This window comes from Mustela putorius, unplaced genomic scaffold (assembly GCF_011764305.1).
Source record: "Mustela putorius furo isolate JIRA1106 unplaced genomic scaffold, ASM1176430v1.1 tig00003983_pilon_pilon_pilon, whole genome shotgun sequence".
NCBI lineage: Eukaryota > Metazoa > Chordata > Mammalia > Carnivora > Mustelidae > Mustela > Mustela putorius.
In genome coordinates, this window is record NW_025422123.1 from 20,120,437 (window position 1) to 20,136,521 (window position 16,085).

Here is a 16,085-nt window from a genome sequence, read left to right on the forward strand (position 1 = left end):
GCATCTGCCTTTGGCTCAGGTCATGATTGAGTCCTGCATCAGGTTCCCAGCTCAGAGGGGAGTCTGCTTCTCCCTCTGCCCACCTCCCCCATCATGTTCTTTATCTCTTGCAAAAATAAATAAATAAAACCTTAAAAAAATAAATAACTAAAATACAGCCAGAATCTTAACACTTCTTATCATGGTTACCATAGCAACCCAAGTTCAACCTACCATTTCTCTACCATGGGTCATCGCAATAGCCTTAAAGCTAGGCTTCATAGCTTATAACTATATAAGTACTAAATACTTTACATATTTATTTTGTTTACTACTTCCTCCTCTGTGATATAAATTCCATTAGTGTAAAGATTTTTGCTCACCATCATATAGCCAACACTTAAAGTGGTGCCTTAGCATTTAGTAGGCATTTAATGACACCTTGTTGAATAAATAAAAGTTAGTAGAAAGCAAAATATTCAAGTGAGAGTTGATTTTACTAGGGACATAATGGCAGGACTTCAGGCCACATGAGAGAACAAAGATGTGGGTGAGTGAGTAGATGTGGTGATGGGAACCTTGGTAATTCTTTTCTGATCGCTTCAGTGATCTCAGTGAAATGAGAAACAAACTTATCAACTCAGAGTAAGACTATGGAAGAAGATGTTGGAGAGGTTGTGAGTTTTCTAGGCAAGTGGGAGAGTAAATGGGCCAAGTAGCTAGTGTATGTTTATAGAGCAGCATTGAAGGGCCTGCTTGGGCTGAGTCATAAATTTGAAGTGAAACCAGTAAACATAGTTTGTGTGATTTCCTCCAATCACATATTGTTGTGGTGCAGGAATAGAGTAGGAGGTTAGATTTAGTGAGAATGGTGATTTACCCAGTTGCAAGGGGATGATGTGAGAGAGGGGAAAGCATTTGAGGAGTGTGCATGGGGGGGAACTGTGGTGAATGCAATCACTGAGGTTGGTTAAAAAGAAGAAATATGGGACAATATAATGTTGGAGGGATCCATAGATTTTTATTCTGGTGAGATCTGAGAAATGTTGGAGCATGAGAAGGAGGTATGGAAAGAAAAGAAGTGGCAGCCAGAGAATGAAAAATGTGACATTATAGAGGGGTTGTAGGTACTGGTTGAGGCTAGGGATTTGAGAATCAGGAAGGAGTAGAGGCCAGGGCAACACAAGATGAGGAAAATTACCTATGAGCTATGATGTTGAGTATTGCACAAAGCATAGTGTTAAAAAGAGTGGAACTGAGCCAGGAATTAAATCTTCAAAGAAAGAAGGGCTTCCCTTGGTTGTGGGGAGATAGCAGTGAGGAGTATAGACTACTGACAGGAGATTCAAATCTGGAAGTTTCTAGGTAGAGGAAAGAGGAATGGTCTGGAAGCAGTACAGGGAAGTGAGGAGGACACGCTTGTAGTTCTAGGCCCAGTGTGAGAGAAAACAGTTTCCACTGAGGTAGCTTCTTAGAGACAAAGCCCTTTAGAAAAAGCGTTGGTTTGGTTAGAGCTAGTTAGAGAAGTTAGAGAAGAGGTTTGGGACATGGAGGATTTTGTGGCGGCCGACTGGATACCAGAAAGTGTGTGGTGGAAAGGCTTCAAGAGTTGGAGCAGGCCTCAGATGGGAAAAGAGCAACGGGTATGTATAGCACAAGGGATTGTGCGATGACTTAGGTCTGGGTTTTTTCACAGGGGCTGACATAGCTGGGTTTAAAAGGAATGCCAAGGTGAAATCTGAGGGTGTCACGGCATAGAGGGGTTCATGGCTTAAAGGGAGAGGGCAGTGAGGGTCTTGCCAAGGTGTATCATATTTCTTGAGTCTGTGGCATGCAGGTGGTAGAGGGGCAGTGTTACTTTGACGAGATGGAGCTGATTTTATCATCAATGTTGATTATACCACCTTTCTGCTCCCGGGTACACCACATTCATGAGCTTTCCTGTATCTTAGTTCATTTTCTCTGGACTCAAATGTGACCATATGTTCCCTTAACTTATTTTGCCTGCTTCTCTCCTGATCCCTATCCCCATACTACCTACATGTTCAAGTCTATCCGATTACATGCCAACACAGGCAGCTCTTTTTGACTCTCCTTCCCTCACTAATTACTCCCGACAACCTTCCTTATTCCTCATTCAAAATTTTGTGAAAGAGAGATTATGGCACCATCTTCTCTTTTTCCCTTTCAGGTAGTCCTCAACCTATTGCTCTTGACTTTCTTTGCCTGTCACTAGCCATGTGTCTTTTTTTTTATTTTATTTTAATTTTTTTAAATTATTATTTTTTAAAAGATTTTATTTATTTATTTGACAGGCAGAGATTACAAGTAGGCAGAGAGGCAGGCAGAGAGAGAGAGGAGGAAGCAGGCTCCCTGCCGAGTGGAGAGCCTGATGTGGGGCTCGATCCCAGGACCCTGGGATCATGACCCGGGCTAAAGGCAGAGGCTTTAACACTGAGCCACCCAGGTGTTCCACTATGTGTCTTTTAAAACCAGAATTACCCATCTAAAATTCTAATGTGACTTCATCATTTCCCAATCTATGGTGCTCTAATGGTTCCTTGTTGTCCATAGGACAGGATCTAAGCTTGATGCACATCCCACTGCTGCTGCCCTTCCATGCTTTCATTCATCTGGTTTTCTCAGCCTGGGATATCTTTATCTTTCTCTTCACTGGGACCTACATTTCAGGTGTTGCCTTTTACAGAGCTTCCCATGGTGGGTATGCAGGTATCCCTCATCACTTTTCCTTTCATATTCTGTGCATACTCTTTCTTCTCGTGCATGGTCTGTTGACCATTTCCTATTCATGGTGGCATCCCTAGCTCCTGAGTACCCGCCCTGCCACAAATACTAAACACGGTTATTCTTGAATGAACAAAGCATGAATGAAAGAGAAAGGATATCCTTGAAGACAGGCATTTGTATTCTAATAGCAAAAAAAAAAAAAAAAAAAAAAGAAAAAGAAAAAAAAACTTCCTATTTTAAATCTTTTTTAGTATCCTCATTAATGATATATGTTGGAAGTTTCTTGCATGCTTGGTGAGTATGAGTCAGATAGAACATGCTAACCAAGGGTTAAATGAATAAAAGTTGATTTTGAAACAGAATAGATGCTATGTTTGTGATGACCCTATAGGGAGGTACAGGTGCCCTGTAATGTTCCAAGAGATCAACTAGCCAATCCACTGTTTTGCTGCCATCCCCTACAATAGGCTCTTTGTGGGTTGTATTGCTTTCTCTGATAAATAGAATAATTTAAAAAAGGAGTCTGGTCCACGCTCACTATTTTTATAGCTGTTTTCTTTGGCAACCATACACATGATCACAGGATAAGAGTCAACTTTACAAAATAAATGAAGTAAATATCATGGTAATTAGAAAATAAAGTCAAGATAAACCTCTAACAAGACTGAGAGTCTAATTTATTACATGTCTCTTAGGTCTCTTCTGGTGATTCTGAAGCCAAACCTCTGATCTTCACATTTGTCCCTACTGTCAGAAGACTACCAACCCACTCTAAGTTGGCTGACACCTCTAAATTCCTTGTTAAAATTCCCGAGGAACCAAGTGATAAGAATCCAGAAACTGTAAATAGGGTAGGATTTATTTTTGTTCTTTCTTTATATTAAGCAATTTTATATTAAACATTAACTTGTCCATAAGAATGACTTGGAAATTTGTATGAATGTTTATTTCCCTTGCATAAAGTGAGATGACTGTGAAATCCAAGGTTGACTAAAAATATAACCGTGTAATAGAAACCCAAATATTATCATACTCTCCTTCTCTCCATGGCACTATTCTCAACTCTCCTGAGTTGACATCCTATTCTTTGCTATTCACGTGACACATTCTGCCTCTGGGCACTTGCTCTTCTGCCAAATATATCCTAAAATAATAAAAATGAAATATTTGGACAAGTTTGAATTTCTGTCAGTTTCTTGACAGAAAATAAAGATAAAACAATGAGGCATTATTGTTTTACATGCAATAACTTAGCAACATTTAAAAAGTACAATATCCAGTGCTAGGGCAGTTGTGAAGCTACTGACGTGCTCACACTTTGCTGCTAGCATTGTGAATTTGTACAATTTTGGTGGAAAATCCTTATGCATAATCATAAAACTGTTTGTAATCTTTCAATAATCTAACTCTTGAAAATGTATTCCAAGAACGGTACAAAAGCAAAAATGTTCTTTAGGAAAACAGGGAAAAATAAAAATAGCTCAATAGCTAATAATCAGAAAAAAGTTGAGAGTATAATACACCATTTTCACAAAGTTATAATTATAATGATTATGTAATTCCATGGAAAATGTTAACTTTATAACAGTAAGAGACAAGATTGGTTGCAAAATTATATTTGTATGCTGACTATGCTTATCTAAAATGAGACCAAGACTGGCAATAAAATTAAAACGAACTTTAAAAAACCCTGAATATGACTTGTGTTAGAATAATGGAATTTTAGGGAAAAAAACCTTTCTCTTTAGAATGTCTTTTAATATTGTCTTATTATGAGTAAAAGATGTCTGGGGGATTTTGTGGTATTCTGGAACCACGAAAAGGGGGTAAAATAATCTGATTCACCTTATCTGTATGAAAATATATTATCCAGAAAATTGTAATATATCTGTGATCTGAGATTTTCAATGCTACCACCTTATTTCAAAGACTATGAAGGTTGAATTATTTCAGGAAGATCTTAAATGCTACTATAGGAATTTCTGGGAAACTTGTCTGATAGTACTCAACTCTATGTGAGGTATTTATGGGATCCTTTGTATGGGTGCTACGAGTATGAATGAGATTGTGCATGTATGAATTCCTCTTGGTTGCAAACCTCCAGAGCTTCCTAAGATGTTGATATTTATTTGCTGATTGCAATGATCACATACAACCATATATTTAAAATAGTCAAGATTTTTCTTCCTATTTTTTCAATAGTTCAATGTTATAATAGAACAGGGTAAATTCTCCCTTGATCATTTATGTATTCAGCCACTACTGACTGAATATACTATGTGCTTGGTGCTGTATTCTGAATGAATAAAATCAACTCATATGTCATTCTTAGGAAGGTATGCAATAAAGAAAGTGAAAAGTATATAATAAAATTTCAGTGATAAAGCTACAAAAATACATTAGAGTAAAAGAATAGAGAGTGATGGACTATGGGGGAAGGGAGTCATTTAATTTTATATTTTTCTGATATAAACCATTGATTTAATAAGCAAACTGGAGAGAATGGACAAATCTGTGCAGAAAATTTTTTTCAAAGTCAAGCAGAGAAAGACAATTATTATAAGGTTTCACTCATATGTGGAATATAAGGAATAGCACAGGGGAAGTTGTTTTAGATAATTAATAATGTTTTCAAAAACTAGGTCAATTTTTGCCATCTTTTAATTATAGTTATTTTTTATAATAAGCAATCTGTCTTTGAATGCTGTTTTTAATTTCAACTTCTTTCCAGTTTGGGTTTTTGTTACTGTATAGTATTGTAATTTAAATGTGAAATGACCATTGTCCAAGAAATCCTAATGAGAGGCCATTTGTGTTTTATCTCAACTAAATCATCATCAGCTGAAAAATGTGCAATGGGCATATAAAATAATGGCCTTAGGTTAGTTATATATAATCAATGGTTTGACTTCTATTTTCATACACATGGCATGCATGCCCATAAGAGCACATGTTAAATTGATCATCATGGTTGAAATTCAGTTTATTTTAGTTAGTGTCTTTTTAAAATTTTTTATTCGGAAGTAATTTTAGGCCTAAAGAAATGTTGCAAAGAAAAATATAGTAACCTCAGCATGGTTATCAAAACCAGAAAAATAAACACTGAGTCCTTTAAACACAATCTTAGTGTACACTGCTGCTCTCATTTTAGAAAAAGATGTTTGATAGCTTGATAAAGCTGTCTTACTCTCGTCTTGTAAACCCTCTATGTACTCATAGAAAATTGAGTGGGAAAAGATTAAGAATTACAAAATAAAATAGCAGTGAAAAATTCCTTGTACTAAAAATATCTGCTTATTTTCCTGGCATCTTATTCTTGAGTTCTTTTCAATTAGTTTGGATGGTTTTGTCTGAATATCTATATTTTTGGTCACAATTTTATTTTTCCTCTCAGACTTTTAGAGAGATTTGTTTTATTTTAGAAACTTTCAATAAGGTTTCCTTTCTCTCCTGGCATATATAGGATATGTAGGTTTTGCTTGACCAATAATTAAACCCTTGGTCAACCCCGGTTTGTCTCACGAATGTCTTCATGGGAAACATTGCTGTCTCTATCTCTTTTTAAGAAATTGTGTCATGATTTATTTGAAAGCAGGTTTACTTGATGTTGATTCTGAGCCCTAAATTGTTTGGGCTTGAACCAGGACAAATAAGTGGGCTGGTAAAAGTAAACCATTAACCTCAACCCAATCTCTCCTAAACCAACCTGATTTTTAAATATATTTTAAATAATTCTTGTCCTTGGAGATTAAAAGCAGGTTAAACTTTTAAGTGTACATGCAAAAAGGAAGCCATTGTCAAAGCAACGTCAATGCTTTTATGTCTCTACATTAATTGCAGTCTGAGTCCAATGAGTACTTGACCTTGAATGCTGGGAGCCAACAGGAGAGAAACCAAGGGACATTGATTTATCCTTCAGAGGGCAGTGAAAAGGTTTTGCAAGCAAGGGGAATTAAAGCAAACGAACTTCAAGGAATGCAGCAAAGTGACCTCTTCAAAGCTGAATATGTCTTTATCGTGGACTCAGAAGGGGAAGATGAAGCTCCAAGTGGAAAAGGTGAACAAGGCCCCCCTGGGGGGATGAGCACTACAGCTTCTCGGCCCAAATCTCTAGCAATTTCTTCCAGTCTGGTTTCTGATGTGGTACGTCCCAAAACACGAGGGACAGACCTCCAGGCCCCATCATACCCTGAAATGTCTCACGGGATTGCCTCTCAGCAAAAGCACGGACAGGTAGGTTTTTCTTCTTGTCATAAGAAAAAAGAAAATGTTTACTACTCTTTATCCTAGGCTGTCCGCAAAGGCCTTCCTGTTTGAGGCATGCAAAGCTCTCAAAGAAAAAGGTATTAAAAAAGCCCAAATCCCAAGATCATAAATCATCACAGAGTAAATATAGATAATAAATTCATAAGACAAAAAAGATTATATAATTGTACTGCGAACTGGCTGAAGAGAAAATGTAAGATGTTCAGCTGGGGTGAATCTGGGAGAATGTTATCGCTTACTTTGGAACAATTCTTGGAAGATTGATAACTGGGAGTTTCTTAGGAGAGAGTGCTTGGTTGGCTGGCTCCACCAAGAAGCATACTGCACATACGAGAAAGATCCTGTGGGAAGACATTGGTTGGATGTTAGACGCAGGCACATTACTTTTAAACTATTGAAAAAGTAGTCAAAGGATATGCTAGGAAATAAGAGTGTTTAGAAAAAAAATTCTCGCCTGCGTGTCCTTCGGAAAATATGTGTTGTGGTCCTGGAAGCCACTAGTGCAGGTCTTGCCTCAGTGAAATGGGTAGAATATCCTACCCCAAAACTTAGCGGCAAAATTAAATAGTTCCTTTAGGTTGGAGAGCCTATTTAAGACCCATTTCTGTGATGGCAGGAAAGAAAGGGAGTGGAGAGGGAGAGATTTTGAAGGGAAAAATAGGAAGGATTTCCCATTGGTTGGCTATTTGTTGTGATGAAATCATACAATGATTTGACAAGGCATAGGTAGAATGTCAGGAATGCAGAGGCTGGCTTTGGGAGTAGACCGCGGATGCAAAGTGCTCCTTGAGAAAGCATATGTCAGTATCAAGATGTCCTGTTTAGGATCTGTTAGGACCAGGTACTTGTAAGCATTCCAAAGTAGTTGGGAGAACATTTTTGTTGGTGAGTTGGCCTTTTGGTGCTGCTAGGACCTATGCATAATTGTAGAGGACGTGTCTTATTTTGGGTGCCACTCTATTTTCATTTCTGCTGCCTTCACTGACTTCCTGATGCAGAATTTCTATCACCTATAAGCCTAGGGTCCTTAGGCTACTTAGAAGACTCTCCCTGGGTTACTCTTACCTCAGTCTACTGACCTAAAACATTTATTTCTTCTCAAAATTTATTCTCAGACAGTTGTTGGAAATGTTCTAATCATGTAATTAAACATATTCTCAGTAAGCAGTGATAGGCTTGAGCGTTTCTTTCTTGTCTCAGGAAAGATGATGGAATAACCAAGTTTGAGATATGGGGATTTCTAAAGTTAAGGGAGGGTAATTTGATGGAGCCCCTTTGAAGAACTTATAGGTGTGATAATAATAAATGTAAGTAAACAAGGCAAACCTTCTTAATGAAGCAACTTTTGGATTTTTGTTTTACTTTTCCCCCCAGTTGTTAGATTTCTTTCCCTAAGTTGGTCATTTAATTTGTTTTTATGTGACCAAATACACAGAAGTAAACTAGAGCCTGAACACACACTTTGGAATCTTTTGTCCAAAAACAGTTATATGGCAGTACGTTATAGTATGTTATCAAGGCTGCAAGTGAAAAGGCAAAGATCAATCTAATTCATTAGCAGTGGCCAAAAATGATGGTTACCACTAATGGGGGAATACTGGATCTTGAAATGTTTGGGAGTCGCCATTGTTCCTGTTTGCATTTCCCTTAACAATCCATTTGAGTAATGAATAATAGACTATCATCAAATAAAAATAAGAGTAAATAAGAATAAGGCAATTGTTAACCACAAATGTCAACCCCAGAATAATGACCGAACCAAAGAAGGTACTCTGAGAATTTTAATATAGTGAGTAATAGAAACAACAAGTCTAAAGAATAATCCTGATTGGATTACTTGATGCTAACAACATCTACTTTTCTCTCAGAAATATAGTCATTAGGTGAATTTCTGGTCTGCCTGGTAAAAATAAATCCATGTACAGAACTGTCCATAAATTAACACTATTAGTCAGCACTAATTTATTAAGCTATTCTAAAAGATGCCTTCAGTTCCTGCTCTGGCTTTTAACTTTTCCATAAACTAGCCTAGATGTCATTTTCTATCCACATCTTCTACCTCTCTTCTTCAGTTCTTCTCAACTACAACAAAGGTGCATACTTTATACTTTTCCATCCCCGAGCCTTTGATTCCTCTGTGTATAAATCTCCTTCCCCAGACTCATCTCCATAGGCTGCTCAATACTCTAAACCCAGTTTAAGCAGTGCCTCTTTCTAGAGACATTCCCTTTGAAGAGGAAGAGGAGTTAGGTCTTCTCCATCTGTACCATTTTCCACATCGTTTTTTAGCTTTTTTAGAAAATTTCCATAACTCCTTTTCACCCTGTTGTAATAATGGATTGCCTTTTTCCCTCACTAGAGAGCAATTTAAGTCAAGATGTGTCCCATTTATTTCTGTGTCTCCAGCACTTAGTAGAGTGTCTTGCATATAGGTGAGGTTCAATAAGGTGTATAAAAGGAATAAATATTTAAGAGTTCACATCTTTGAAGTCTTTGCACTGACACTGACTCCTTTATGAAGTCAGGTTTTGTTCTCTGAGTCAAAATAAACTATTTCTCAATGTACTTCTGATAGCTTTTTTTCTGTCCATCTTTTATAACAATTCTCCTATTTCAGCATGTAGTATAACTATTAACGTACATGCCTTATCTCCCCTAGCAGATTGTAAAGTCTTTAGAGATGAAGTCTATGGTAAATCTATTTCTATTAATCATTTTGTTCTCTGTAGTAGTTACTATATTATCATGAATGTAGTCAATATAAATATTGGGTTGAATATGGTTATGTTCCAAATACTTTCGTTGAAGTAGCATGTTTCAATAAAAGTGCATTATGTTAAAAAAAGCCACTAAACAATTAAAAATTTTGAAGTGTAGGTTAAAAGTTAAAATGCTATATATAAAATAAGCAGTTGAATCAAAATCCTCTCAATAAAAATTCAGAAAGAAAGAGTAATGTTTTTGAGTATAGGCATCTTGAATGTTGATGTAAAGGTCTAATATTGTCTCTCTTAGGGATAACATTAGAGTTAAAATTTTGAGAGGTGAATATACACATACGAACACAGAGTGATTTGGCTGGAAGACCTATGGTAAAGCCTGTAGCTCAGGCAATGAGAGTGGGGATAAAAAGAAGAACTTACAAGATTTAGATTTAGCTGGATTTATTCATTGACATATATGGGAAAAGTCAAGGATGGATGAAATTTCTCATAGGGAAATTGATATCATTAATTGAGGGAAGATAATAGGTTTCAGGTATTGGTAGGAAGAGAGAAGACATCTGATCTAAAGTTTGAGATGCCTTGATGACATAGCATGATGTTCTTTAGAAAGGAGCTGGAAATATGAGTCTAGAACACAGGGTAGGGCTGGGATACTGGAAATATTTCTACATAAGCTGATGAAAGTAGAGGTATTTATTCATGGAAAGAATGTAGAACAAGAAGACAGGAGGTACAGGCCAGGAAATAGCAAAATATAAAGGGCCTGTGAAAGAATAGAACCCATGACAGAGACTGAGAGGGGTCCAAGGAAGTTGGAGGGAGGGGTTTCATGCAATGAAAGCTGGAGGGGCATTCAACAAAAAGAATAGTCTACAAACAAGGGAAAGTAAATAAAAATACTATAAAATCTTATAAATATAAGGAAAAATAAAACATAAAACAAGATCAAATAAAGTAGGACCTTCAGAGCCCATTAAATTTCAGAATTAGAAGGTCATTTGATGACCTGAAGGGAAACAGTGTGAGTGCAGTAATAGGGACAAAAATGAGGTTGAGAAGTGGATGGGTGGTAAGGAAGGGAGCCCATGCACCAGAGAGATGCTTTGGGAAAGCAGGAATGACACAGGTAACATACTGGCCATGCTCCTCTGGGTAGTTACTTGAAATTATAAACCTTGGTTTCCTCATTTGTAAAATAGGGTAATGATATCAACCTTCTTTGTGAAGATTAAATGAGATAGTAATATACAGAATGTGCCTAGAAGACTGCCTGGATCATGGTAGGTTCTCAACAGATGATTTACTGTATTTAAGAAGTTTGAGATGATAGCATATTTTGGGGTACAAGGGGAAGGAACTTGTGATGAGGGAGAGGTTTTATATAAAACAAATTTTTTTAAAAGATTTTCTTTATCTCAGAGAGAGAGATAAAGAAGCAGGGGTTGGGGCAGAGGGACCAGCAAATTCCCCACTGAGTGGGGAGCCCAACATTGGGCTCAATCCCAGGACCCTGAGATCATGACCCAAGCCAAAGGTGGAGGCTTAGCCAACTAAGCCACCCAGTGAAATGTAGCTTAGGTGTAAGAACAGAGAAGACATGGAAAATGAGGTCAGAAAAACTGGCTGGAGTTAAATAGAGGGTGTTATTACATGAAAGTCTGGGAAATTAGGACACTGGCATGCATATTTATTAAGTACCTAGATTTTATGGATCCATGGAAAATAAATTACAACAAATTATTTGGATAGGATGTTAGATGTAGAAATCTTCCTTATACCTCCAGCCTTCAATCTTCTCTGATGCTGGCAGTATCCCTGAGATCTCTCAGTGGTGGCATGTTGTTTCCTCTGGGTGAGGAATCAATTTTGCCATTAGCCCATGGGGCAGAGGAAGTACATTTGTGGAAAATCCAGCTGCTTTGACAATTCCCGCAGAATGCTGATGGAACCTTTTAACAGGAGGGTCTCCTGATTTGTTGATGTCAGAACTCAATTTTGTTGTTGGTGGTGAGGTAAAGACTCAATGGATATCAGTATCACTGTCCCCTTCCCCTGCTTATCTTCACTATCCAGAGTCTAGAGCAGAACAAGAGGGCACAGTCACTGAGGAAGATGATGATGCTGGCTTTAAGGAGACACTGTGTCCCTGAACTCTGTCCTTTTGTCCCTATATCCACTAGACACCGTTTCTTCATTCTTGCATGACAGTAATATTACTCTCCATACTGGAAAGTAAGGGGATTAACTATAAAAAACATTCTACCTGCCTTTAAGGAACTCAAAAAAGATGCACCTGAAGACATTGACCATGAAAGGGAACATGTTCTAAGAACAAGGGGAAGTTTAGGGGGAGGATGCCTAGATCAGCCCAGACCATCAGGAAGGGTCACACTGTAATTAGCTGAACTGTGAGCAAAGAGTACAAGTTTTCTTGATGGGTAACTAGGGCCTGGGGATTTCAGACAGTGTGAATGGCCAGGGAAGTACCAAGATGTAAGAGGAGGGTGGAAAAGACACGAATGTGAAAAGGACTCGTCAGAAGATAGGAAATAAAGTAGGAGATAGTGATAAATCAGAACCCACAGATAAAACTGTTTTAAAAAGGAGGGAGAGATTGGAAGTCGGATTCTATGGAGAAATCAGAAAAGATAAAGCATTCAAGTGCCTGTTGGGCTTAGGAAAATATAAATCACTGTAGACATTGGTGATAACAGTTACTGTGGAAGACTAAGTAGGGAGTAAGAGCTGTTAAGAGGTCAGTAGGAAGTATATTAGTTTTCTATTGCTGCACAACAGATGATCATAAATTCAGTGGCTTTAAATGCCTATTTATTTTTTCTAGGTTTCTGTAGATCAGAGGTCTATGTCCCCCTAAACTGGTGCTTCACTCAGAACCTCCTGAGTTTGAAGTTAAGGTGTCAGGTTGCATCCTCATCTGGAGGTCCTACACCAGAAAGGATCTGCTCCTAAGCTCCCTCCTGTTACTGACAGAATTCACTTCCCCTCCTTGAGGCTATAGAATTCATGGCAGCTTATTTCTTAAAGTTGGCAGCAGAGAAAGAAAATCTCTGCTACTGAAACCTCTAACCTTTTGACCCTCTTTTAAAGAGCTCCATGAATTAGGTCATGCCTACCACAGGATGGTCTGTTGATTAACTTAAAGTCATCTGACCAAGGACTTAAGTTACATCTGCAAAATGCCTTCAGCTTTGCCAGGTTCTATTAGAAGCCAGTTAGGAATTCCACCCATACTTGAGAGGAGGGGATCATGAAAGGATGGGATTTGGGGGGCAGTCTCTTTAAGTTTGTTGGCTCTCAGAAGTACGGAGATCAATACCGTGATGGTATGGTACAGATGTCATTAAGATGACGATGACATGGGTCAGAAGTTAAGGAACACAGAGGATCCACAAAAATCTTGGTGCGTGTGTGTGTGTGTGTGTGTGTGTTTATCAGTCAGCTTTTGCTGCATAACAAGCCATACCAAAGAGCAGTGCTTTCAAACAGCGAGCATTTATTTAGCTTAAGTATCTGCAGATCGGCAATTTGGCTCTGTTCAAGTGGGTGGTTCTGCTTATCTGGGGCAGGGTCAGCTAATCTTTGCTGTGATTCACCTACTTGTCTGTCATTGGCTGCTGGGCCAGCTGGTAGCTTGTTAGCTGAGATGTGGTCTTGTAACCTCCAGTGGACGAACCTGGGCTTTTTCACATTTTGATGCTCTTATGTGCTGTGCAAGCTGGTAAGTTCCAAGGCACTTGGGCCTTTCAAGCCACTGCTTCTTGGATCATATTTGCTAGTGTCCTCCTGGTCCAACCAAGTCAGAAGGCCAGTTGAGAAGGAGTGGTGAGGAAAAGGACTTTTTTTTTTGTGAAAAGAGAATTTGAGGCATTTTTATAACCTACTACATGACATTTATTACTATGTTTTTAACGATTGGAAGGATTTTGTTTTATATTTATGAGACAAATGAGACAGCTAATAAAAAGGAAAAAGGATGAATACATAGCCCACGGGGGATAACTGATGAAATAAGATTTCCTAAGAAAGCGAAAGCTTCTGTGATTCAGAGTATATAGGGAAAATTTACCTTTTCAAAAATGAAAAGTCATCATTTTTTCTTAGAAGAGAGGAAAAGGAATAAGAGTAGATCTAGAAAATAATAGATTTTCCTGGTAATCACCATTTTTCCTTGGAGAAAGTGAAACTAGGTCATCTATTGAGTACAATGGAGGAAGTGGTAAAAGCAGGGTTTGTGGAGAGTGTTAACTTTTTAGAAGAGCTATTGTTCAGAACAGGATGGGAAACTGATTTCAAAACCAAAGTGGGGGGAACAACTAACAACCAGCTAACAGAAAAATGAGAGGTACAGGATCCAGCTGAGACTATGACATTAACTTCATGATGACATTAATCTATGGTACCTTCCCAGCCCAGCCCATATGTGAGTTAGAGAAAGATGGTCACTCTGCACAGGTGCAGGAAGTTCAGCTCCACTCTCAGCTGGCGCCCATATACAGAACAAGTTCGTGGGTCAAGTGCAGTGGTCCTGCCAACCAAAAGGGCTGTATTATTTTGTATTTACTTTTCTCTTCATTCTTTTTTTTAAAATCCAGTACAGTTAATGTGCAGTGTTGTATTAGTTTTGGGTGAACAATATAGTGATTTTATAATTCTATGCATTACTCAGCGGTCATATGACAAGTGTACTCTTAATCCCCATCACCTATTTCCCTCCACTCAACTCTCCTCTGGCAGCCAGCAGTTTGTTCACTATATTTAAGTCTGTTTATTGGATTGTCTCTTTTTTTATTCTTTGTTTTGTTTCTTAAATTTCACGTGAGTGAAATCATGTGGTGTTTTGTTTTTCCCTGACTGACTTATTTCACTTACCATTTTACCCTCTAGATCCATCCATGCTGTTGAAAATGGCAAGATTCCATTCTTTTTTATGGCTGAGTACTATTTTGGGGTGTGTGTGTGTGTGTGTGTGTGAGAGAGAGAGAGAGAGAGAGAGAGAGAGTTTCACCTCTTTTTTTTTTTTTAAGATTTTATTTATTTGGGCGCCTGGGTGGCTCAGTGGGTTAAGCCGCTGCCTTCGGCTCAGGTCATGATCTCAGGGTCCTGGGATTGAGTCCCGCATCGGGCTCTCTGCTCGGCAGGGAGCCTGCTTCCTCCTCTCTCTCTCTGCCTGCCTCTCTGCCTACTTGTAATCTCTCTCTGTCAAATAAATAAATAAAATCTTAAAAAAAAAAAGATTTTATTTATTTGACAGAGATCACAAGTAGGCAGAGAGGCAGGCAGAGAGAGGCGGGGGGGGGGGAAGCAGACCCCCTGCTGAGCAGAGAGCCCGATGAGGGGCTCAATCCCAGGACCCTGAGATATGACCAGAGCCGAAGGCAGAGACTTAACCCACTGAGCCACCCAGGTGCCCCGTATCACCTCTTCTTTATCGTCTATCAGTGGACTTTGGGGTTGCTTCCATAATTCGGCTATTGTAAATAATGCTGCAATGCAAACATAGGGGTGCATTTATCTTTTCCACTTAGTGTTTTCATTTTCTCTGGGTAAACACCCAGTAGTGAAGTTACTGGATCATATGGTAATTTTATTTTTAATTTTTTGAGGAACCTCCACACTCTTTTCCACAGTGGTTGTACCACTTTGTCTTCCCCCTGACAGTGCATGAAGGTTCCTTTTTCTTCACGTCCTGGCTAATGCTTGTTTCTTGTGGTCTTGATTGTAGTCATTCTGACAGGTGTGAGGTAGTACCTCATTATGGTTTTGATTTGCATTTACCTGATGATGAGTGAAGTTGAGCATCTTTTCTTGTGGATGTTGGCCAACTGGATGTCTTCTTCAGAAAAATGTCTGTGTATGTCTTCTGCCAATTTTTAATTGGATTTCTTTTTGATGGTGGTGTTGAGTTGTATAAGTTTGTAATGTATTTTGGATCCTAAAGCCTATCAGATATATCATTTTCAAATATCTTCTCCTATTCCATAGGTTGTCTTTCAGTTTTATTGATTGTTTCTTTTGCTGTGCAGAAGCTTTTTTTTTCTTTTCTTTTTTTTTTTTTTTTTTTTTTTGCTGTAGTCCCAATAGTTCATTTTTGCTTTTATTTCCCTTGTCTTAGGAAACATTTCTAGAAAAACGTTGCTGTGGTTGATGTCAGAGTAATGACTGCCTGTGCTCTCACCTAGAATTTTTAATGGCGTCAGGTCTCCTACTTCAGTCACTAATACATTTTGAGTTAATTTTTTGTTGGTATGAAAAAGTGTCCAGTTTCATTCTTTTGCATGTAGCTGTCCTGTTTTACAAACACAATTTGTTGAAAAGACTGTCTTTTTTTCCATTGCATATTCTTGC

At 38.2% G+C, this 16,085-nt stretch overlaps 1 protein-coding gene across 3 annotated transcripts in view; it reads left to right on the forward strand.

Annotated features, from left to right (window-relative positions):
* Positions 1 to 16,085, forward strand: part of LOC101687967 (muscular LMNA interacting protein) — a 251,035-nt gene that overhangs the window by 110,108 nt on the left and 124,842 nt on the right. Inside the window, exons 2-3 of one of the 3 annotated variants that reach the window (XM_004771848.3) lie at positions 3,423 to 3,578; positions 6,568 to 6,960. The exons of 1 other annotated variant lie outside the window; for it this stretch is intronic. In XM_004771848.3, the coding sequence (XP_004771905.1) occupies positions 3,423 to 3,578; positions 6,568 to 6,960 (549 nt within the window). The remainder of the gene's footprint in view (positions 1 to 3,422; positions 3,579 to 6,567; positions 6,961 to 16,085) is intronic. One more of the 3 variants, XM_004771849.3, reaches the window with a different exon arrangement.